Source organism: Salvelinus alpinus, chromosome 20, assembly GCF_045679555.1.
Source record: "Salvelinus alpinus chromosome 20, SLU_Salpinus.1, whole genome shotgun sequence".
NCBI classification, from domain to species: Eukaryota; Metazoa; Chordata; class Actinopteri; order Salmoniformes; family Salmonidae; genus Salvelinus; species Salvelinus alpinus.
The window spans coordinates 39,767,043-39,792,897 of NC_092105.1; the positions used below are offsets into that span (position 1 = coordinate 39,767,043).

At 42.0% G+C, this 25,855-nt stretch overlaps 2 protein-coding genes across 7 annotated transcripts; both read left to right on the forward strand.

Annotated features, from left to right (window-relative positions):
• Window positions 1-487: 487 nt before the first annotated feature.
• LOC139546856 (acetylcholine receptor subunit alpha-like) lies at window positions 488-6,425 on the forward strand. The gene is made up of 9 exons (XM_071355736.1): window positions 488-646; window positions 1,455-1,597; window positions 1,703-1,747; window positions 2,097-2,206; window positions 2,587-2,782; window positions 3,000-3,237; window positions 4,716-4,939; window positions 5,496-5,735; window positions 5,828-6,425. Exons 1-9 carry the CDS (start codon window positions 601-603, stop codon window positions 5,957-5,959), a joined length of 1,374 nt encoding a protein of 457 aa, XP_071211837.1. The 5' UTR covers window positions 488-600; the 3' UTR covers window positions 5,960-6,425.
• Window positions 6,426-6,853: 428 nt separating this feature from the next.
• LOC139546854 (lysosomal cholesterol signaling protein-like) lies at window positions 6,854-18,110 on the forward strand. 6 transcript variants are annotated; one of them, XM_071355732.1, is made up of 16 exons: window positions 6,854-6,972; window positions 7,729-8,251; window positions 8,447-8,846; window positions 9,624-9,795; window positions 9,890-10,045; window positions 10,803-10,886; window positions 11,082-11,202; window positions 11,366-11,450; window positions 11,553-11,643; window positions 11,729-11,951; window positions 13,318-13,448; window positions 15,672-15,767; window positions 15,868-15,932; window positions 16,029-16,166; window positions 17,321-17,407; window positions 17,715-18,104. In XM_071355732.1, exons 2-16 carry the CDS (start codon window positions 7,825-7,827, stop codon window positions 17,806-17,808), a joined length of 2,370 nt encoding a protein of 789 aa, XP_071211833.1. In that variant the 5' UTR covers window positions 6,854-6,972; window positions 7,729-7,824; the 3' UTR covers window positions 17,809-18,104. The 6 variants fall into 6 exon arrangements, with proteins under 6 accessions (XP_071211833.1, XP_071211835.1, XP_071211834.1 ...); XM_071355734.1 differs by having other exon boundaries at window positions 17,321-17,421; window positions 17,715-17,832; XM_071355733.1 differs by lacking the exon at window positions 17,321-17,407 and having other exon boundaries at window positions 17,715-18,110.
• Window positions 18,111-25,855: the final 7,745 nt, after the last annotated feature.

Consider the following 25,855-nt stretch of genomic DNA (forward strand, 5'->3'; position numbering starts at 1 on the left):
TTGGTCCAACATTACCCTCAGAGGGAGACAAAACATCTTTATTAGAGATCAAACAAGACAATTTTGGTGACAGTTTGATTACTGTATTTGACATGTAAAATCATTGTGTTTTTCTCAAACTAATCGTATAGGATTCCCAAATAATTATTCTGGAAAGGACATTATAATGTAACACAAGTTAACCAATGGGATCCGTATCAAATATCCTGATAGCCTGATTGTCAATATATCACAACAAATGGCATGATTTGGGAAAGCAGCCATATGCTATTACTGTCTAATAATATGGGAAGTATTGCACTGTGAGATATTTCAGTGCCAGATTAGCCAACCATGTAGAGCTTATAACATGTGAAGGATGACAAAGAATGTGACCCTCTCAAATGACAGCTATTGGTGGTGGCTCATAACATGTGGTGTCAGCGAACAACAATACTGTTCCCCATTACAGAACATGAAGCAGCAAGTCAGCGTTGCCATTATTTAGACCACGTTTTAAAGTAGACAGAAATCAATGTTGTCACTTTACTAGCTGCTTACCCTCTATTCGAAGACTCAGGACATTGGATACCCCAGATTTGATGGGAAAATAACACAAAAATGAATAGCCTGCTTTTTGTTTCTCATCTTCTTATCATTCTGGCAGGTAAGGCATATTCTAACCATGCCTGTTGGCTGGCTGACTGTTCTTCTGTCGACTATAACATACCTTTGCCAGGATATTTTAGGTGGTAATCTATCCTAAACCAATATTTGAATATCTCACAAATCTAGTTCATTCATGGGATATCTACATCTGATAATTTCTCATTGATTCTTGGTAATGCTTTATCCTTTAGTTAACTATAAGATTTCAAATCTTACTTGAGGTATATCTTAGCTACGATAGTGACTGTTGGATATGCTGGAATAGTTTAAAAGGCATCCCGCATTAGGCTCTGTTGATTGACAGGGGCATGTGTGCTCTATCTATCTGTGTTTGGCTCCACAAGTCGATTGTTTTGTGAAATACACTGTATATTTGTAGCCAATTTTCATAGATTTACCGTTTTGAATATCTCAAAACGTCTTTCAAGCTCTCGGGGTATGTTCTTGCGCAAAATAGGTTTAATTTCAAGGGCAGGCAGGAAAATGAAATGGGACACCGCTCCGGCATGGGTCAAATATGTAGCAGAAATAGCGGATGTCATGTCTGAAACACTATCTGTATTGACAGAGCTCTCATCTCTATCACCTCCAGCATCCCACGATGATAGTATACCACTGGTCTATAACAGTGTATGATTCAAAGTAATTAAGGAAGGAAGGAATGAGGGAAGGAAGGAGGGAAGCCCTTTAATAATAAATATACTATTTGCACTTACATTAACCACTGCCTATCAGTCTTCTGAGGCTGTAAACCCCAAACTGTACCATTCGAGCCATACGCCAAGCTGTCTCTGTGTTCCTTGTAGGTTCTGCCTGGGGCTCTGAGGATGAGACCCGTCTGGTGAAAACCCTGTTCACTGGCTACAACAAGGTGGTGCGTCCTGTCGCTCACTTCAAGGACCCAGTGGTGGTTACAGTTGGCCTGCAGCTCATTCAACTCATCAGTGTGGTAAGAAAGATATCATACCATCCCATATCAATCAATATTTATCATGCAATTCACATCACTGTCAAACACTATGTAGAAACTAAAATCAATTATCTTTCTCTGCAGGATGAGGTCAACCAGATTGTTAACAGCAACGTTCGACTGAAACAGGTTTGTTTCTGCCATTTCCTGTATCAACACGGCAATATAAATATGAGATTAAAGTATTTTTCTTTCTGGCTATTTTGTAAGAGAGTAATGATAAGGAAGTTGTAAGTATGGGTAATTATTAGAAGGAATTCCAGAATTATTTCATAAGAAACAGTAAACAATCCCTATAAACCGTTGATTTATATCAATTTTAAAGAAATTGTAACAAAACATTATCTGGAAAAATTCCATGTTGAAATGATCACTCTTTGTCAATTTCATCTGAATCAGACTTAATTTCAGGAACTTCAAATAGTCTATCTGAAATTTTCTTTGTATGCTCTTTGTACCTTGCACTGTCATTTTCCAGCAATGGAAGGACGTGAACTTGCAATGGAATCCTGAGGATTATGGTGGAATCAAAAAGATAAGAGTGCCTTCCACTGACATTTGGCGTCCTGACCTCGTTCTCTATAACAAGTAAGATTAGGGCCATATTTGCATCAAATGTCTTTCTTTTTTACCATTCTCCCACTGTGATAAAATGTCACCAGACAGACTGGATGTTATGATGTTTCCCATCTTTCCCTGTGCATAGTGGGTAAGAGCTCACATAGCATCAGGCTATATCTGGCTTCTATATCACAGGTTCCCCCCACACCATATGCTGCGTCTGACACACTGCTGTTTCTCCCTGACAACCAGCTCCTATGCCACAGCAACCTGTACCAGTCTCAGCTCTGGTTGGTTGGCCTGTGTGGATGCTGTGATGGCAGGGCCATGCCAAGCCCTAGGCAGTGACATCACTCTGTGTTAACATTATCTCCCGTGCTGATGCCCGTGTTTGTGTGTGCCCACAGTGCTGATGGTGACTTTGCCATCGTTCACGAGACCAAAGTGCTGCTGGAGCACACTGGCATGATCACGTGGAACCCCCCTGCCATCTTCAGGAGCTACTGTGAGATCATCGTATTGCACTTCCCCTTCGACCTGCAGAACTGCAGCATGAAGCTGGGTACCTGGACCTATGATGGCAACTTGGTTGTCGTCAATCCCGTAATAATCATAATCACTATTTTGTCATATTTCTCTAATTGATCCCCTGTGTATCTCCTGTGATACAGCTGTGTATACACATACAGCCCAGTGCTGATTTTACATATTGTTCTAAGTCCCAATACAAAACACCCCACGTCCTAAAACCTTCCAATAAGGTTGTGCCGTCTCTGGTCAGTTGCTTCCTTATTACATTTTTATTACCTGTGTCCACCAGGACAGCGACCGTCCTGACCTGAGTAACTTCATGGAGAGTGGAGAGTGGGTGATGAAGGACTACCGCAGCTGGAAACACTGGGTGTACTATGCCTGCTGCCCAGACACGCCCTACCTGGACATCACCTACCACTTCCTGATGCTGCGGCTGCCCCTCTACTTCATCGTCAACGTCATCATCCCCTGCATGCTCTTCTCATTCCTCACTGGCCTCGTCTTCTATCTGCCCACTGACTCTGGTTGGTATTGCATCACTTCAATCATTTCAGTTCTAAATCTCTTTTATATTTCAAGTGGCTGAAGATGAGCTGAAATACATGTTGTCATCATAGCTGCGACATTGATCATTTATGTAGTGGTTGTGAAGTACCTGTATCAGCTGGTACAACTACACGCTTGTCCTCCTAACTGTCTCTGGGCGTCAGAAGTTCCTAGTAGCTACATTAGCTGTAACAGTGATGTGTCTCAGCTAGCATCTGGCCCTGTTCCCAGTGTTGAGGCCTGCCTCATTACCCAGAGACCCTGTGTGCTGCCATGTCTGTGAGCAGGCCTTTCCTTTAATGTATAATACATCTCCGGCTGCCTAACTCGGATAGGGCTGCTGCTACAGTATGATGCAGTGGAGGGGCTGAGATGCAAAATGGAAGTCCTCTTGGTTTACTGATTTGACTGAACAGCAAAAACAACACATAGTTCACATTCCACAGTAGAATCTCTGTGAATAAGTTTTGGACACACACCCCAGCAGACGTGTGAAGAATAGCATGAAATTGGCTTCTGGTTGTGAAGGTGCTCAACTAAAAATAACACATACTAGGAATTATATTGTCTGTGTGCCTGTGTGTCTGTTTTCTTACCTGAGGTTGTTTGTGTGTAAGCCTATGTGTAAGGAAGGCTACATGGGATGGGACAAATTAAACAACTAATTGCTTTACTCCTGCTTGTAGCTATGGTATAGGCAATATTGTTCAGGCTCCAACTCACAGTTCTTTTGTATAAGCAGAATTCCTACCCATCTAATGGAGGACTGAAAGAGAGGTTGGAGGAGCTCAATTGGACCAAGCCTATAAGAGTTGTGACAGAGGCTACTCCTCCCTGTGGTCAGAATGAGTTAGTGCCCTAAAGGGTGTGATGCCACTGACAGTCTCTTGCTATCAGTCTCTCTCTGAAGCTGCAGTGTGCAGCGATGCAGAAGATCAATTATCATAATGATCACTTCACTCACTTCACACCCTCTTGTAATTAATCTGAGAGAAGGCGACCAACCAGAGGGGGGATTAGCTCCCCAAATCCTGAGACCAAATGACTATTTATTGATTTCTTTTTTTCAATTAAATTGTAAAGGGTGTCACAGTTGAGTTGCACTGGAGCAATGCTGTGACTGTAGTATTTGCTTTACCCATTCTTACCTCGTTATTAACTGCTCTCACAGTGTTCAACAACAGTTAGATGTTATGAAGCTCAGTTGTCTCCCTTATGAGCATATGTTCAGTCTCTGTCATGAGCCTGGATTCTCCACTGAACTGTTCAAAGCTGTCTGCGTGCTGTATGAATGACTGATTTAGTATGCGACAATTGTAATTGTGAAAATGATAACCTTATGTCACAACGGAACATAGTTTGCATTCATCGCAAACTCCAATTGTGCCTTTCTTCATAGATGAATATATGCGTCTGCTTTTGCAGACCTGAGTGTTGTGAACATGTGTGTCCTCAGGTGAGAAGATGACTCTGAGTATCTCTGTCCTGCTGTCTCTGACTGTGTTCCTGCTGGTCATCGTTGAGCTCATCCCCTCCACATCCAGTGCTGTGCCGCTCATCGGGAAGTACATGCTCTTCACCATGGTTTTCGTCATTGCCTCCATCATCATCACTGTCATCGTCATCAACACCCACCACCGTTCCCCCAGCACTCACACCATGTCCCCCTGGGTTCGCAAGGTGGGAACAGCCGGTACATTTCTAACAATTCGTTTTTGAAATCTAAAAAACATATGAACGGTCTTAGAGTGTCTTAAGTTAAATGGATAAGAGCGTCTGCTAAATGACTAAAATGTAAATAATAAGTTTGAATAGCATGATGCTTTGCTAACAATAACATTTGGGTTCATTTGCAATGTGTAAATGGCATGACACAGCCAAAGGATGACTTGTGCATCCGATTTGTGAATCTTATGAGTGTGTGAGAGTTTAGAAATGTATCTATTTTTAAGCATACAGTATTCACAAATTGGTCATGAAACAACATGGCAGACACACTGTGGTATCAAGTCTTCATAATAGTACCAACAAAAAAAAGTGCCCTCCCCAGTACTGCCATCTAGTGACAGAATATAGATGACTGAAGTTGTTTACTGTATAACTGTATAGTTGACTGTATTTTCTGATTTGACCATGATATTGTTAAATTGAGGAGCCAGATAAGTGTCTGAATTTGGCACATTGTAGGTATTTTACCTGTCTCAGTATAACTTCTGTTCTTATTTTTTCTTCACAGATTTTCATTGACACCATTCCCAACCTCATGTTTTTCTCAACAATGAAACGTCCTGCAAAGGAGAAACAGGATAAAAACATCTATGGTGCTGACTTTGACATCTCAGACATCTCAGGCAAGCCCACCCCTACTGCAGTCACCTACCAGTCCCCCATCACCAAGAACCAAGACGTACGCAGTGCTATTGAGGGGGTGAAGTACATCGCTGAGACCATGAAATCTGATGAGGAGTCCAACAGTGTAAGACTCTGGAATTAATTTCTATCCTTCCCACAGATTTCTCCTTAAAGATATCCGTTTACATGTTTCTAATTGTTCTCCTCTTTTCCCAGGCTGCTGAAGAGTGGAAGTTTGTAGCCATGGTGCTGGATCACATTCTGCTGTGTGTGTTCATGGCAGTGTGTATCATTGGCACACTGGGGGTGTTCGCAGGCCGTCTCATTGAGCTGAGCATGACACCCTAGAGGTCTGCGGTGTGTCATGTATAGTGCCAGACGTTTTTATTGACCTGACCAGGAAAAACTCTGGGCCCAAGTGACTCTAAAAGTCAAATATTGCTGTGTGAAGACTTGCTTGCTGCTGTTTTTGACCCTCATGTTAACAGTATAAATATGAATTATTATTGGGTGGTTTGCAATTTGTCACACCCTGATCTGTTTCACCTGTCTTTGTGATTGTCTTATACCTGTGTTCTCTGTTTGTCTGTTGCCAGTTTGTTTTGTTTTGTCAAGCTTACCAGCGGTTTTCCCTCTGCTCCTGTCTCTCGATTGTTCCTGTTTCCTAGTTTTCCCGGTGTTGACCATTCTGCCTGCCCTGACCCTGCCTGCCGTCTTGTATCTTTGCCCCACCTATCTGGATTACTGACCTCTGCCTGCCCTTGACCTGCCTTTTGACTACCCCTGTTCTATTAATAAACTGTTGTTACTTTGACTTTGTCTGCATCTGGGTCTTACCTGAAACATACAATTAGGTCAGATTGCTGGGTGCATGCATGTTTATCCATATTTTCACTAATGTGTGTTAATTATAGAGCAGTTGATCCACATTCTAATCAAGTTTATTGTAATCAAGTTCTAGTTCCTCAATGTATTTTGTTATATGTTTTCATTAATCTATAATTCAGTATTTAAATCAAGTTTATACTTGACCCTGGTAGTCAATTTTCTATATCTGTTTACTAAGTTGAATTTTGTGCATATTTTGGAAAAAAGAAAATCCTTATTGACAAATGAAAGAACAATCAATGCTATCAAAAATGAAATAGTATCTCAACAGTACTGGTGCATGTGAAACATTGTGGAACGTTGAGGTCTGAATACTACAAAAGACTGAATTTTGACCACGTGATAGGCCCATGTGCAAAATTCGGCTAAATTGTTTCCCCCCGGCCCCCCATGTAGTCTAATGTGATTGGTGAAGTAGTTTGCTGTCAGAACAAGAAGGAAATTGCGGGTTGTTGTGACATAGAGAGATACCGGTAAGTTGTCTTGTCTTTTTTTACAGTCACTTGTCGACTAGTCTAAATAGCACCCCGTATATTGGCATTTGGCAAACTAGCGTGTCATGTTGTCACCTATTTATAAATATCGCACGTACTAACTGGCTAGAGTTCGGTGAATTGGCTAGCTAGCTAGGTAATTTAGTTAGCCAACCCTCTCGAACTCCATGCCTTGATTATCTGTAGGTACTGGTAGCTAGCTACCTTAGTTGTCTTTTTAAAGAATGGCGCTCTATTTTTCATCAAGCTAATAGCAATGCTAGCCATTTTTTTTAACCATACATTAATTAGCTCAGATTGCTGGGTGCATGCATGTTTATCAATATTTTCACTAACGTGTATTATAGAACAGTTGATCGAATTTTTTGTTGTTGTAATTGATACGTTGTATCTAACATTTTACATTGTGAGAAGGATATATCGCTACAAAGTAACTACTGTAATAGACTGTTTACGAGTTTGTGCCTAATATTGACGTTACATCTAAAAAAAAAACTGTAAATGGTGGTTATACCTTCGCTTCAGGACTCAACTTCGTGAGTCTGTTGGGACATTCATTTGGCTGAAAGGTTTACCTATGTAACTACCATGTATAAATGGTTCAAATCGAAATCTAATCAAATGTTGTTTGTCACATGTGCCGAATACAACAGTGCTTACTAAGTTACGAGCCCTTTTCCAACGATGCAGTTTTAGAGACGCCAAATTTAAATTGTAGTTTGATTGTTCTCCAAGTATAGATTTTCAGTAACTGGTAGTGACACCAGCAACCCCATCAGCGTGGCCAGGCATGAGAGCTGATATCTGAGGATTTAAACCACCAGCACCACAATGGAGGTCCCTGCCATCAGTAACAACCTCAACCTTTCAAATGGGGACTTGGATCCCTCTGACACCCCTCCCACCATGTCCATTGACAAGCTCTTCCCAGCACTCCTGGAGTGTTTTGGGATCATCTTGTGTGGCTATATTGCTGGTCGAGCAAACATCATCACATCCACACAGGCCAAAGGATTGGGGAACTTTGTGTCCAAGTTTGCCCTCCCAGCATTGCTCTTTAAGAACATGGTACTCTTGGACTTTGGGAATGTCATCTGGCCATTTCTGTGGAGTATTCTCATCGCCAAGGTGTCTGTGTTTTTCATTGTGTGTGTGATTACACTACTGGTTGCCAGTCCTGACACTCGCTTCAGCAAAGCTGGCCTATTCTCCATCTTTGCTACTCAAAGCAATGACTTTGCTTTGGGATACCCGATTGGTGAGTGTTGTATTAGTCTTTCCATCCTTTCAGTTTCAGTCCTTTTAAAATGGATAACCTCCTGCAGAACCTCAGAACAAAGGAAATATGTCTTTATGTCATTCTTTAAAATCTTGTTGGTTTGTGACAAAATGTTTGATTCACTCTGCTCTCCTCCCTAAAAGGGAACTTCCTGAACTGTACCTTTCTTCACAGTTGAGGCCTTGTACAAGAACACACACCCAGAGTATCTACAGTACATTTACCTGGTAGCACCAGTGTCCCTCATGCTTCTCAACCCCATTGGGTTTGCCTTCTGTGAGATCCAGAAGTGGAGGGATCAGAGAGACCGGCAGCAGCGCAAACTCCAGATAGTGGGTGTGGTCATCCTGCAGGTTCTGAAGAACCCCATGGTCTTCATGGTTGTTATTGGCATTATCTTCCACTTCATCCTGGATCAGAAGATCCCTGCTTTCATGGAGCAGTTTGTGGATGGCCTGGCCAACTCTTTTGGAGGAGCAGCTCTGTTCTACTTGGGCCTCTCCATGGTGGGCCAGTTGGGGAAGCTCACCAGGTCCACGGTTGTAGCCCTTATCCTGCTCATCACAGCAAAACTGTGAGTGTTTACGGGGATTTATGATGGATTGTTTTGAGTTTAAGAATGTTAAGTTAGATTATTATACATGTAGGCTTCTATTATTTAATATTCATAATGGCCTACACTTCATACACATTCATACTGTAAATAAAAACACACTGTAGACATAGTGTCAGGACATGAGACCACATCTCCTTGTAATTAAGTGTTAGGTGTTCTGTGTACTGTTATTGACTCCGAGCTAACTGTGGACTCGTATTGGTCTGCTGCACACCAGGCAACCTTGGCACATGACTACCATTTTTGTTTTGTGTAATACAAACATTCTTGAATACATCCACGTTTCAGTATTTTTGACCTTGAAACCTTTATTTATTCTCATGCAATCTTGAAGGGGGAATCTGCATTTCAAACGATAACAAAGCGGAAACCCCACCACTGTTTTGGTAAACGGCTGAGGGATGTCTAGACTGTCTCAAAATGGGCAGCCTAAAGAGAACAGGAGAAAATAAACAGTCCTAAATGAAAAGCTGCTCTCTGTGTTTTACTAGCATCGTGATGCCTTGAAGACGTTAAACTGAGGCAACATTATAGGAGGAAGTAAGCCTCAAGTCCATGACAATGGAGTAGGCTAAAGCACAAATAGATCTGGGACCAGGCCACGAGCCAGACCCTTGAAAATATAGTCTCTTCCTTCTTACCTGATGATTCCTTGTGAATGAATCAGGCATTTATCTTGTAACATTTCGCAACCGCAACATTACAATGAAACTTTACGTGTTTGATCTTCCGGAGGTTGGTGATGCCATTGATCTGTCGAGAGACGGTGGAGCTGCTGGATGCTGACAACACCAGCTCTAATCTCGAACACTCCAGCCTCTCCAACTATGCCTTCCTCTATGGAGTCTTCCCTAGTGCCCCCAGTGTGGCCATCTATGCTGCTCACTATAACATGGAGCTACAAGTTGTAAGTCATCTACTCTCTCCTATATGGATAGAAGTGTATGTCATATGAAGACATGGACAGTGTCACATTTTTCTTGTGTATTGTTTTCTAACAGGTTACCTCAGGGATGGTAGTAAGCACATTTCTCTCAGCTCCCATTATGTATGTTTCTGCTTGGTTGCTGACAATACCATGGATGGACCCTAAGCCATTGATGGATTCTCTGCAGAATGTCAGCTTTAATGTCAGCATCATCAGCTTAGTTGCACTGGTGAGTTTTCCCCCTGCCTCCCATCATTATCAAAGAACTATCATTAACTGTAATCTTTACTTTTCAACTGGCTTTGTGCTGGTTATTTATTTTATTTCAGGCAGGGTGGTCGGACTTCAGGAAATTATAACCTACAAGCAGGTGTTTATTGTACTAAAGCTTCTATTCACATTATCCCATTCATATTGTGTTATTTGGGGGCGGTTTTGGGGACAGTAGTTGAGGGGGGTATCAGGTGATACTGTTAGATGATACTGTCTAGACTAGGCTACGTTGATTCAGTATTGAAAATGGAAACAATGATATTGAAAAGCTTAGAGCAGGAAGTCGATGAACAGTAGGGGTGGAGATATGACTTGCAACCAGGCAGTTCAAAGTCATAAGCAGGATGTCTCTGTCTGGTGCCAATGATATGATACTTGAGGCTTACTTCCTCCTATAATGTTGCCTCAGTTTAACTTCAAGGCAACACAACGCTAGTAAAACACAGAGAGCAGCTTTTCATTTAGGACAGTTTATTTTCTCTTGTTCTCTCTAGGCTGCCCATTTTTTGACAGTCTAGACTGGTCATATGACCTTTCTTATAACCTGTGATGTAGTTTCACTGAATGTTACTGCTCTAGAATGCATGTGGTGTTTATTGGGACCGGATATGATGAAATTGCCTTTGCAGTTTACATAAGTATGCTATCCTTTTCTGTATGGTATGTGTAGACAAGCATATCAAATGTTGAGATCTCTTATCTCTTTGTTACAGGCTTGGACAGTTACTGTCATGTTCCTGAGTAAGAAATTTAAGAGACTACCTCACATGTTCACCGTCAACCTGTTCTTGGCACAGGCAAGGCTTGCCTTTTTGAATATCTGTTAGTTTTCACAAAACATCCATCCCATATGCATATTGTATCAGTATTTCCATTGAATAATGTTGTACATATCATATTGTACAAAGCCAAATTAGCAATATCACTGTCTAAATGTCGTTTTAGGATTGCTTGCTGCTGTCTATTGACGTTTTGCCTCTCCGTGCGTCCAGATTCTAGCTTGTGTTAGCATGATCATGTGGAACTTTGTCGTGAGACAAGACCGCTTCATTGGACACGTGTTGACATTCACACTGTTGTACGGCTCACTGTACAGTACTTATGTATGGCCAGGTATGTCTGTCACACACACAACCATCAACATTTATAATACCACCATTTTCTCTTATAGTATGCTTTTGTGTTGTATGTTAACATACTGTGATTTTTAAAATGTGAATGGTGCGGTGTCTGGCAATGATTCTCTCACCATAGAGTCCATGTTGCTTTGTTTTAGGTCTGATAGCACTTTCCCTTGTGTTGATGAAGAGAGGTGGTGAGCTGAAGGTTGCGCCAGGCTTCCTGGTGATTGCAGGCTGGGGGTGAGTCATGAGCTTTCCACTGAATAATTGAATTATTGGAAACCAAGGGACCTTTTTTGTTGAATCTGCTGCTCAAACACAGTTCGTATCTTATGTCAACAGAGTCCCAGCCCTTGTGGCAGCAGTGCTCCTCGTAACTGGGGAGAGGATGCCTGACACCATCGATTCGGCTTTCTTTTATGGAAGACCCCAGGTGAGACAGACTGGGGAAAGAAGACGGCATCTCTCATAGAACATGACCTCATCATCCTGACCTTCTGTCTTTGTGTTTTCTGCAGATCATCTGCACCTCAGTTGTGCTTGCCTTCAGCATAGTGCTGGGCGGGTGCTCTTTGGTGGGCCTCCGTCGAGGCACGTGGGACTCAAAGTACCATGTCCTGGAGAGAGACTCTATGCTAGGCACTACTGAGGATCTGAGGCCCCAGACTGGCCAAGATACCCAAACTATCCCAGATATCCGTGACATGTTTGAGTCAGCCGGAACTGGAAGCATCAACATAGGTATATGTTAGCTGGATTTATGTCATGTGTATATAATACTAGTTAATCAAGTGTATGATGCGGATTACATTTTTTCTTATGGGGTATTGAGTGTAGATTGATGAGGAAAATTTTTAGTTAATCAATTTTAGTATAAGGCTGTAACGTAACAAAAATGTGGAAAAAGGAAGTGGTCTGAATACTTTCCGAATGCACTGTAAATACAAAAGTATGTGGACACCCCTTCAAATTAGAGGATTTGGCTATTTCATCCACACCCGTTGCTGACAGGTGTATAAAATCGAGCACACCGCCATGCGATCTGCATAGACAAACATTGGCAGTAGAATGGCCTTACTGAAGAGCTCGGTGACTTTCAAAGTGGTATCGTTATAGGATGACACCTTTCCAAAATGCCTGTTAGTCAAATTTCTGCCCTGCTAGAGCTGCCCCGGTCAACTGTAAGTGCTGTTATTATGAAGTGGAAACGTCTAGGAGCAACAACAGCTCAGAGGCGAAGTGGTAAGCCAGACAAGTTCACAGAACGGGACAGCTGAAGCGCTCGGCGTGTAAAAATCGTCTGCCCTCGGTTGCAACCCTCACTACCAAGTTCCATAATGCCTCTGGAAGTAACGTCAGCACAAGAACTGTTTGTCGGGAGCTTCATGAAATGGGTTTCCGTGGCCAAGCTGCCGCACACAAGTCTATGATCACCATGCGCAATGCCAAGTGTCGGCTTGAGTGGTGTAAAGCTCGCCACCATTGGACTCTGGATCAGTGGAAATACTTTCTCTGGAGTGATTAATCACGCTTCACCATGTGGCAGTCCGACAGACAAATCTGGGTTTGCGGATACAAGGAGAACACTACCATAGTGCCAGCTTGAAAGTTTGGTGGAGGAATAATGGTCTGGGGCTGTTTTTCATGGTTTGGGCAAGGCCCCTTAGTTCCAGCTACAGCATACACGATTCTGTGCTTCCAACTTTGTGGCAACAGTTTGGGGATGGCCCTTTCCTGTTTCAGCATGCCCCTGTGCACAAAGCAAGGTCCATACATAATTGATTTGTCGTGATCGGTGTGGAAGAACTTGACTGGCCTGCACAGGGCCCTGACCTCAACACCATCGAACACTTTTGGGATGAATTGGAACAACGACTGCGAGCCAGGCCTAATCGCCCAACAGCAGTGCCTGACCTCACTAATGCTCTTGTGGCTGAATGGAAGCAAGTCCCCGCAGCAATGTGGTGGCTTGTGGGGCGGCAGGTAGCCTAGTGGTTAGAGCGTCGGGCCAGTAACCACATACCACATACAGGTGTCCACATACTTTTGTTATCAGTCATCACCCTGTGGGTCACTAACAGTGTGTCTGCTCTGTGGTCTCCCTCAGGTCAGTGTGAGACTGGCTGTGAGTCACCAGGCTGTCTACTGGCCCAGGAGGAACAGCAGAGGCAGGTGGCAGACAGACAGGTGGCCCGCCATGTGCTCTTATGCCTGCTACTGACCGTCAGCCTACTAGCTGTGAGTGACTGACTCACTATTACAGAATGACGCTGAGACTGTTACTAAACCCTATTGTACTGTACTTTACTGACCTCTAATCTTCTTTACTGTAATGTGCTGTTCAATTTTGTGAAACAGAGAGGTCTTTGATTGGTTCAGATTTGGACTGACAAAATGTCAACTATTTTTTGACGTCCATGGACATCCGGTGTCCGTCTGTGCTCAGTGGGTGAGGACGCTGGTTACAGTAAATGGAAAGCGAGGGGCCTCGTGGATGTGTGTCAGTAAGAGCCGGGAGAGGTGACATTAACCCAATGAGTCCCACCGCCATGCCAACACGATTTGGACTTCTAACCCCTTTTAAACATTGGGTGTTAGAACTACAGACTTCTTGGTTGTACAATTTGGATTCATCCATTAATCTGTGATTTATTAATTTTTTTAATTACAAAAATGTTTGTAGAGTCCGAATGGTTTCAGATAGCTTTTAATAAATTTGTATCTATGAAAAGCTGAGGCTCTCAAACACGCATGTATTTTACTCTATAACAATCAAGCTACACAAGAGTCATCAGAGGGTATGGGGTTCTTCTAGAAGATCATAGGAAATCCAAGGACAGTGTCTGTAATACTGTAATAAGCTCACATAGTTGCTGTCACGAACTCCAATCTCCACACAGTTGTCACTGACTAGTTTGATATTAATTTCCCACTGACCAAACAATTTCTGTACTTAAGAGCAATCATATAAATTCATTTTTGATCAAGTTTTTGCTTTGCCTAACCTTTCATTTTAAACTTTTTAGTAACCTTTATATAACTAGGCAAGTCAGTTAACAAATTCTTATTTACAATGACGGCCTACCCCGGCCAAACCTGGACAACGCTGGGCCAATTATGGTAAATATAAGGGCTGGACATGCAGATAAATTAAAGTCAGATAAATGAAAGCCCCCCCCCCCCCCAAAGTTCTGGGGTCTCGGGACTGATCCGGGTAACTGGAGAGAAAAGAAAGGTAGACAAGGAGAAAGGCTGGGTGAGAGAGAGGGAAGGGTTGTTCAGACTGTTTTCATAATTATCAGCTGAACAGTATGCCATTGGAAGGGAGGGTGGTAACAGGTGCCCCAACTGTGGTTTGTGACTATCATTTCCCATTTTAGCTCATTTAATTGCAGTCACTCTGTTACTGATTCTTTTCCGGTGATTCTATTTTGGATTTTATAACAGAATGACACGTTTAAATCCCATAATAAATCATTAACAAAATTGTTATCAGTAAAAACACTATAGTTGGTAGGTTTACCTTTTACTTGTTACTTCAGTGAATTGTCATTATCCTCCCTCATGAGGGAGAGAAATTTGAATATATCTTAAAGATATGTGGGTTTTTTGATACAAAATGAGAAGACACTAGGCAATATTTCGTAAACTTACAGAAGGCAAATCAATTCTGCAAAATTAAATGTAAATTGATATTAGTTGGTAAGGGTCTTAAAGGGATAGTTCACCCAAATTCCAAAATGACATATTGGTTTCCTTACTCTGTACGCACTAAGCAGTCTAAGGACATCAATCCATGCTTTGGTTTAGTTTCCCTGGCACTGTTTCCACATTCTAACGTTTTAGCATTTGTGGCACAAATCCATTCAAGTCATGGAACCGGTATTAGCATTTTTTTTGCACATGTTCAAAACATCTATAAGTGACTTTGTTAAGCTTCACAATAATTTTTAGATACTTTCGGGTGATTTGGACATAATGCTTGAAAAATGCTAATATCAGTCCCATGACTTGAATGTGATTTGTGCCACATGTGGAAACAGTACCAGGGCAACTAAACCAAAGCATGGATTGCTTTCATACCTTGTCCATAGACTGCTTACAGGGTAAGGAAACCAATGTGTTAATTTGGGTGAACTATCCTGTTAACTTCAACATTGTGTTTTGATGTTTTTCGAATACCTTTGTAAGGTTTGACCAGAAATCAAAGCCTTCGCTTATTCCTAATTTTAGGATGAATGGTTGGAAAATGTATATGCCTTCATTTCTCAAAAACATCCTCATTTGACACCAAATTTGTTGTGCTCCTATGAACTTCACATGTTGGTGCTCATGGGTCCTTTTACATGGAAATGGCCTTGTGCGACAGAACCTGTATGTTGAGTTGTTTTACGGCTGTCCTGTCCTTCAGTTTTGGGCGAGTGTGACAATCCCTGTTTCAATCTCTCTCCCCTGTTTTAGAACCTGTCCAGCTGCCTGTGGTGGCTCTTTAGTCGAGTTCCTGGGAGACTTTACTTAGAGCTGCAGTTCTTCTGTGCTGTGGTCAACTATGGACAGGTACCGTACATATAGGTCTCCATAGACACATTGGGATTTGGAGCCACTGTATTTACTCAATGGTGGTGGTGTTTACATATCTGTGTTTTGCTGTTCTCAGGGCTTCATCTCGTTCGGGCTTTTTGGGCTGGACAAACATTTGATAATACTGCCATTTAAAAAGAAGTAAGAGGCTCACTGACATGCATTTCATATGATCAAGTAGTGAGCTGTGTATTGAATAAGAAGCCTTGAGAATACTTTTTTTGGACCTGTGCCCAGGATATCCTGTCTGTGGCATAGAAGGAAGCCAGAGGAGCAGCCTCAACTGGTTGTATCTGATGACATCATGATGACCTGCACTCAGTTCATCAGATACCACAAAGAGCAGTGTGTCCGGGACATTGTCCAGAATAAGAGGTGAGGGGTCAATTAGTCACCTTACAGGGCTGCTCTGTTCAGGGATTCAATAGACCCCCTGCTTTTACTGTGCACCCACTGTGCATTTCCTAAAACGGCTCACAGTATATATGAAACCTCCCATATTATGCAGTAATTCACAACTTTGCTTAGGATTTGACAGTCTGACACAGTTTGTGTAACAACTGCATTATACCCATTGATCATCCCTAATATGAATATTTTTTTTGCATGGGTTGTGTTGAGCACTTCTCTCTTGCGTTTGTTTCGGTGTGCCATCCTAGCTATAGTTCCTATAGAAAGTATTCACATTTCACATCCCTTTTTCCACATTTTGTTTTGTTACAGCCTGAATGTAAAATGGATTATATTGAGATTAGTTTTTTTTGTCACTGGTCTACACCCCAAGACCCCATAATGTCAAGGTGAAATTTTAGTATTACATTTATTAATTAAAAAAGATAATGTCTTGAGTCAATAAGTATTCAAACCCTTTTATGGAAAGCCTAAATAAGTTCAGGAGTGAACATCTGCTTAACAAGTTGCATGGACTAACTCTGTGTGCAATAATAGTGTTTAACATGATTTTTAAATTACTACCTCATCGCTGTACCCCACACACACAATTATTAAGGTCCCTGTCGAGCAGTGAATTTCAAACACAGGTTCAACCACAAAGACCAGGAAGGTTTTCCAATGCCCTGCAAAGAAGGGCACCTATTGGTAAATGGGTAAAAGAAGAAAAAAAAAGAAGCAGACATTGAATATCCCTTTGAGGATGGTGAACTACAAAGATTCAGGTGTCCTTCCTAACTCAGTTGCCGGAGAGGAAGAAAACCGCTCAGCAATTTTACCATGAGGCCAATGTTGACTTTAAAACAGTTAGTTTAATGGCTTTGACAGGAGAACTGAGGATGGATCAACAACATTGTAGTTACTCCACAATACTAACCTAACCTAAAACCTAAATGCAATACAACAGATTACTTAGTACCACTCTCCATATTTTCAAGCATAGTGGTGGCTGCATCATGTTATGGATTTGCTTGTAATCATTTAGGACTCTGGATTTCTTTCAGGATAAAAAATAAACTGAATGGCACTAGGCACAGGCAAAATCCTAGAGGAAAACCTGTTTGTCTGCTTTCCACCAGACACTGGGAGGTGAATTCAGCTTTCAGCAGGACAATAGCCCAAAACGCAAGGCCAAATCTACGCTGGAGTTACTTACCAAGAAGATGGTGAATGTGGCAGAGTTAGTTTTGACTTAAATCTGCTTGAAAATATATGGCAAGACTTGCAAATGGTTGTCTCGGGGGTTTAATACTTATCTAATCTAGATATAGTGTTTTATTTTGCATGAATTGTTTTACAAATTCCACTTTGACATTTTTAGTATTTTGTGTCGATCTTGACAGAAAATGACAAAATCAATTTGAATCCCATTTTAATACAACAAAATGTGAAAGGGTGTGTGAATACTTTCTGAAGGCACTCTATCTGCTCCCTCTCTCTCTCTCTCTCTCTCATTCCTCTTGGACCTGTCAGCTGTGGGGAGTGCCTAACTGGCCCGTTGGTGGATCCTTCCTCTGACACACAGGTGTGGGGAGAGGACAGTGGCGAACACTTTTCTTGGCAGTGAGCTGGTAGAGTGGCTGTTGCAGGTGGGTCTGTCACAGGACCGAGGAGAGGCGCTGCTCTACGGGATCCGGCTGCAGCAGGGTGGGGTGCTCCAGCACATCACCCAGGAGTATGGCTTCAAAGATGACAACCTGCACTACTGCTTCACAGCATAAGGTGGGCCCTGGGTGGGCCCCAGTCTCTGTTTTCCAGAGGCACAGGATGAAAAAGAGCTATCTACCAGACCTGAATCCAGGTCGCTACCTACATAGCACTAGCAGTATTGGTTGACTTGAAGAGTCTGCTGATAAAAAAAAAAAAAAATGCTTTTATTGTTTTGCACATGGAAATATGCATCATAACAAGCATTGAGCACTTGTTAGTTTTCTTTTAAACTGCCTATTTTTTGTGGGTTTTGTATGGTACTGTATGCATAACGAGATTTAACAGTTGTCAAAGAGGCAGAGGTAATAATGATCGGCCCAAATCATGGATGTCAAATAGCTTGCATTATCGTCTCATGTTATACAGACCAGCTTGTATCCCCTTGATGACACTCGTATACCGTAAGGCTCAGATTTTTATTTATTTGATTTTTATTTATTTAGTGTGGATCACAAGAATGGTATTTGTCAGGTATAGAAAATGTAAGTCTGTAATGGGCCTCTCGAGTGGCGCAGAGTTCTAATGCACTCCATTACAGTGCTAGAGGCGTCACTACAGACCCGGGTTCGATCCCGGGCTCTATCATAACCGGCCGTGATCGGGAGTCCCATAGGGAGGAGCACAATTGGCCCAGCGTCGTCCGGGTTAGGGGGGGTTTGGCCGGGGGTGCTTTACAAGTGGGCCGTCATTGTAAATAAGAATTTGTTCTTAACTGACTTGTCTAGTTAAATAAAAAATGTAAATGCATGCTGCTGTGTATTCTAAATACCCTTAATTTGGCCATAATTTATAACTTAAAATACATATGGCAGCTAGATCTATTTTTAATATATTTGAATAATGTCACATTTTAGGGACGCAGAATTGTATTGTTTGATATCTCCGTCCGTTCCATTATTAGTCACAAGCGATATCTCGGACACCATTGGGTGATTTTGACGAAACTTGGATGAATGATGCATCTTGCCATAGAGACCTGGCATTTACAAAATTACACTAATTGGCCCAAGGGGGGAGCTGTAGTCATTAACTGAGAACTTTGAACAAGCATATCTCCTGTCCCGTCATTTTGTACATGCAGTGCCTTCGGAAAGTATTCAGACCCCTTGATTTTTTCCACATTTTGTTAAGTTACAGCCTTATTCTACAATGAACTAAATAAAACAATTTCCTCAGCAATCTACACACAGTACCCCATAATGACTAAGCAAAAACAGTTATTTTTTGAAAATGTATTCAAATTAAACAGAAATACCTTATTTACATAAGTATTTAGACCCTTTGCTATCAGACTCGAAATTGAGCTCAGATGCATCCTGTTTCTATTGTTCATCCTTGAGATGCTTCTACAACTTGATCGGAGTCCACCTGTGGTAAATTCTATTGATTGGACATGATTTGGAAATACACACACCTGTCTATATAAGGTCCCACAGTTGACAGTGCATGTCAGAGCAAACTGAGCAATAGGGGGAGAAGGGCCTTGGTCAGGGAGGTGACCAAGAACCCAATGGTCACTCTGACAGAGCTCTAGAGTTCCTCTGTGGAGATGGGAGAACCTTCCAGAAGGACAACCGTCTGCAGCACTCCACCAATCAGGCCTTTATGGTAGAGTGGCAAGACGGAAGCCACTCCTCAGTAAAAGACACATGACAACCCGCTTAAGAGTTTGCCAAAAGGCACCTAAAGGACTCTCAGACCATGAGAAACAATATTCTCTGGTCAGAAGGAAACCATGATTGAACTCTTTGGCCTGAATGCCAAGCGTCACGTCTGGAAGAAACCTACCACCATCCCTACGGTGAAGCATGGTGGTGGCAGCATCATGCTGTGGGGATATTTTTCAGCGGCAGGGACTGGGAGACTAGTCAGGATCGAGGCAAAGATGAACGGAGCAAAGTACAGAGAAATCCTTGATGAAACCTGCTCCAGGACTTCTGACTGGGTTGAAGGTTCACCTGCCAACAGGACAATGACCCTAAGCACTCAACCAAGACAACGCAGGAGTGGCTTCGGGACTAGTCTGTGAATGTCCTTGAGTAGCCCAGCCAGAGCCTGGACTTGAACCCGATCGAACATCACTTTAGAGACCTGAAAATAGCTGTACTGCAACGCTCCCCATCCAACCTGACAGAGCTTGAGAGGATCTGCAGAGAAGACTCGGAGAAACTCTCCAAATACAGGTGTGCCAAGCTTGTAGTGTCATATCCAAAAATACTTTTAGGCTGTAATCGCTGCCATAGGTGCTTCAACAAAGTATTGAGTAAAGGGTCTGAATACTTATGTAAATTATATTTAAGGTTTTTATTTTTAATAAATTATAAATTTTTATTTGTCATTATGGGGTATTGTCTGTAGATTGATTGAGGGGGAAAGAACTACTTCACAATTTTAGAATAAGGCTGTAACGTAACAAAATGTGGAAAAAGTCAAGGGGTCTGAATACTTTCTGAAGGCACTGTTTATGCAGACCCTCATGAGCAACACGTTTCCCGTAAAGACCTAAACTCATCAAAAAAATAAATGTCCTCTCACTGTCAACTGCGTTTATTTTCATCAAACTTAACAAGATTCAACAACTGAGACCATAAAATGAACAAGTTCCACAGACATTGAATAATGTGTCCCTGAACAAAGGGGGGGGGGTCAAAAGTAACAGTCCGTATCTGGTGTGGCCAACAGCTGCATTAAGTACTGCAGTGCATCTCCTCATGGACTGTACAAGATTTGCCAGTTCTTGCTGTGAGATGTTACCCCACTCTTCCACCAAGGCACCTGCAAGTTCCCGGACATTTCTAGGGGGGAATGGCCCTAGCCCTCACCCTCTGATTCAACAGGTCCCAGACGTGCTCAATGGGATTGAGATCCGGGCTCTTCGCTGGCCATGGCAGAACACTGACATTCCTGTCTTGCAGGAAATCACGCACAGAACGAGCAGTATGGCTGGTGGCATTGTCATGCTGGAGGGTCATGTCAGGATGAGCCTGCAGGGAGGGTACCACATGAGGAAGTCTTCCCTGTAACACACAGCGTTGAGATTGCCTGCAATGACAACAAGCTCAGTCCGATGATGCTGAGACACACCGCCCCAGACCATGACGGCCCCTCCACCTCCAAATTGATCCCGCTCCAGAGTACAGGCCTCGATGTAATGCTCATTCCTTCGATGATAAACGCAAATCTGACCATCACCCCTGAGACAAAACCGCGACTCGTCAGTGAAGACCACTTTTTGCCAGTCCTGTCTGGTCCAGCGACAGTGGGTTTGTGCCCGTAGGCAACGTTGTTGCCGGTGATGTCTGGTGAGGACCTGCCTTACAACAGGCCTACAATCCCTCAGTCCAGCCTCTCTCAGCCTATTGCGGACAGTCTGAGCACTGATGGAGCGATTGTGCATTCCTGGTGTAACTCGGGCAGTTGTTGCCATCCTGTACCTGTCCCGCAGGTGTGATGTTCGGATGTAACGATCCTTTGCATGTGTTACACGTGGTCTGCCACTACGAGGACGATCAGCTGTCTGTTCTGTTTCCCTGTAGCACTGTCTTAGGCGTCTCACAGTATGGACATTGCAATTTATTGCCCTGGCCACATCTGCAGTCCTCATGTCTCCTTGCAGCATGCCTAAGGCACGTTCACGCAGATGAGCAGGGACCCTGGGCATCTTTCTTTTGGTGTTTTTCAGAGTCAGTAGAAAGGCCTCTTTAGTGTCCTTAGTTTTCATAACTGTGACCTTAATTGCCTACCGTCTGTAAGCTGTTAGTGTCTTAACGACCGTTCCACAGGTGCATGTTCATTTATTTGTTTATGGTTCATTGAACAAGCATGGGAAACAGTGTTTAAACCCTTTACAATGAAGATCTGTGAAGTTATTTGGATTTTTACGAATTATCTTTGAAAGACCGGGTCCTGAAAAAGTTTACGTTTATAAGCTCCGCCCATTCAATATTTTTTTATTTCTGCATCATTCATGGGGGACAACATGTTTACTGATGCCTTGTTAACTTATTTTAATGATTCTTGGCTCAAAGAATATATATATTGTTTTTTTTAAATACACAACTATAATTCCAGTTTGTTTTGGTTTTAGGTTTGTTGAGAGAAAAAGAGTACAAAACCGAATGTGCCAGATGAAATGCAATATTCTTTATTACTGGAGTTATTTTGGAGTCAAGTTACTTTTTCCTTAATGGGATTGTGCTTATTACGGTAATTGAGCCATGTATTCACCTTGTTTGGCATTATGAATGTTTGAATGATGGTTTGTCTTTAAATTTTTTCATGTCACTTGACTAAAAGAGAATGTACGGTATCATGCACTTTGAAGCTAACTAATGAGGCATGTTCTTCTATGATTCCCAGCCTGTTTTTTTTTACAAATAAACTGCTGTATTGCACCTCTGGCATATTCGATTCCTTTTATACTGGGTTAAAACAGAACTGATGGATACATGTTGTGGTAAAGTGTGTGTGTGGCTCTTCCTGCAGGGCCTTTCAGGGTGGCACAGGATGCCTGAAGACAGAATTTGACAATGAAAAGATGTCCTGTCTTTTTACTTCAAATAAACCTATACAAATCACTCAGTAAATTGCTCAATGGTTAAACAAGGCCAAGCTCTTCCCTCCACTACTAATGTTTCGTATACTAAGTGTATTATTTTGCATAGTGCGACATACAGGAGTTGGTCTTGAAACAACCATTGGTCATTTTAGATATTAAAGACCGATCTTAACTGTAAACCAGTGGCGGTCGGTGTCGTTTAAGATCAGAGATGACAATAATTTTTTTATGATCGTGGCCTTATTTCTATCACAGCATATTGGATGACTCATTCATATTCCATTCACCCAGCTAAATATAACATTGATAGGTTTAGGTTACGACATGACACTCATTTTCCCAATACCCATCATGAGGTTGCTACAACCTAGCTTATGAATGAAAGTTTACAACGTAAGTGCACAGGTCCTTGACTTTGTTGTCCTTAAGCCATTTTGCCACAACTTTGGAAGTATGCTTGGGGTTATTGTCCATTTGGAAGACCCATTTGCGACCAAGCTTTAACTTCCTGACTGATGTCTTGAGATGTTGCTTCAATATATCCACAGAATTTCCTGCCTCATGATGCCATCTATTTTGTGAAGTGCACCAGTCCCTCCTGCAGCAAAGCACCCCCACAACATGATGCTGCCACCCCCGTGCTTCACGGTTGGGATGGTGTTCTTCGACTTGCAAGCCTCCCCCTTTTTCCTCCAAACATAACAATGGTCATTATGTCCAAACAATTCTATTTTTGTTTCATCAGACCAGAGGACATTTCTCCAAAAAGTACGATCTTTGTCCCCATGTGCAGTTGCAAACCGTAGTCTAGCTTTTTTATGGGGGTTTTGGAGCAGTAGCTTCTTCCTTGCTGAGCGGCCTTTCAGGTTATGTCGATATAGGACTTGTTTTACTGTGGATATAGATACTTTTGTACCTGTTTCCTCCAGCATCTTCACAAGGTACCTTCAGGCGTTTGGAAATTGCTCCCAAGGATGAACCAGACTTGTAATGGTCTACAATTTTTTTCTGAGGTCTTGGCTGATTTCTTTTGATTTTCACATGATGTCAAGCAAAGACGCACTGAGTTTGAAGGTAGGCCTTGAAATACATCCACAGGTACACCTCCAATTGACTCAAATTATGTCAATTAGCCTATCAGAAGCATCTAAAGCCATGACATCATTTTCTGGAATTTTCCAAGCTGTGTAAAGGCACAGTCAACTTAGTGTATGTAAACTTCTGACCCACTGGAATTGTGATTAAGTGAGTTATAAGTGAAATAATCTGTCTGTAAACAATTGTTGGAAAATGTCTTGTGTCATGCACAAAGTAAATGTCCTAACCGACTTGCCAAAATTATAGTTTGTTAACAAGAAATGTGTGGAGTGGTTGAAAAACGAGTTTTAATGACTCCAACCTAAGTGTATGTAAACTTCCGACTTCAACTGTATACAGTTATGTTTATCCCGTTCCGTTTGCTTCCATTTAAGAAAGGTTTTTCAGTGGAATGAATACACCCCTGATCACATGCAAACACAGTTCACTGTTATAGCAGCCACATACAAACAGAATAATTTCTTCTCGTGTCTATGCGCTCTCTACCTCCCACCTTTTCCCTTTCTTGTGGACTTCCATACACAACACATGTGACCAGGCAAAAAAATACTTTCCAAGACCAACCTTCATATCATAACCACTACACACAGCCTACAATTGTAGTCACCATATTAGCTAACGTCATGGTAAGAAAGGATCCTTAATTTACATACATTTGCATAAACTTGAAATGGTACAATAACATTGCTAGGTAGGGTGTGTGGCCAGCTCCATACTGTACCTCTCAGGGTCAGGAGTTCCAGTGATGCTGTGCACCCCCGGCAGGTTGGGGTCTGTTAGTACGACAGACACCATGCTTCCTGTTGTCATGAAAATATCCTCCATGTTTATGCCACTCTCCTTGTCCCTTAGGATATCCATCATTGTCTCAGCAGTGATATGTCCTAAATACTCAGATTCATTATCAATAGTTCGCAAGCTATATGGATTCAATGCTGTTTCAAATTATCTCATCAAACTCAATTCTTCTACGCTTGACTCAAACAACTAAACCTAAAGACGTACATAATCTTCATATTTAACCAACTAACCTTTACTTTTCTCCAGTAGGTTCTGCACTTCGCAGTAAGGGCTGCCAGAGGTCTCTTCTGGCTGTAGTCATGAAAGAGTACGTCTCAGCGAAACTGAACTGGGCCTTCCCATCCCACCAGCCTTGGCTCTTGGCATACTCCCAGGGTGTTCCTTGTCTATCTTGGTTGTTATTGAGTACTGATTGGAGATATTACGATATAAAGGATACAACATATTATCAACAACAAAACTCTTATTGCTCAGTCTGCAAGTTTTCAAGTTGGGAAAACTCAAACCCTGATAGCTAATAACCTTCCACTCTCTCTGCTGCCCAGTACTTCCCAGACGTCTCAATCATCCAGGCCTCAGTCTTGTCTTAGATGAGGAAGCTATTGTGGTAGGCAAAGCCAGACTGGTCGTCCATGCGGTTTCCTCCATGCAATTTCTCCAGCAGCTCAGCCTTCTGAGCAGTCTCAGCTCTCTCCAGACCAAGTGTGCAAAGACATACCCATCACATTGATGAGTCCTCATTCTTTGCAACCTTGTCCCCATTATTTGCTTCATAGTGCAATGCATTTTTATTTTACAAGCAATAATTAACAAATACCGGAGCAATACTTAGTTGAAGAATGACAACTACAGACAGGAACATACACTGCACCGTATTTTTGTTGTTGTTTTGGCTCTGTACTCCCAACACTTTGAAATGATCATGACTATGAGGTTACATTTACACTTTAGTAATTTAGCAGATGCTCTTATCCAGAGCGATTGCATACATTTTCATTGTTGTTTTCCACACTGGTCCCCCGTGGGAATCGAACCCACAACCTTGGTGCTGCAAATGCCATGCTCTACCAACTGATTCACATGGGACAGGTTAAAGTGCAGACAAGCAGCTTTAATTTGAGGGTGTTTTCATCCATATCGGGTGAACTGTTTAGCAATTACAGCACTTTTTGTACATAGTCACCCCATTTTAGGGGACCAAAAGTATTGGAACAAATTCACTTAAATGTGTATTACAGTAGTCAAAAGGTTAATATTTGGTCTCATTTCATAGCATGCAATAACTACATGAAGCTTGTGACTACTAATTTGTTGGATGCATTTGCTGTTTCTTTTGGTTGTGTTTCAGATTATTTTGTGCCCAATAGAAATGAATGGTTAATAATGTATTGTGGCATTTTGAAGTCACTTTTATTGTAAATAAGAATAGAATATGTTTCTAAACACT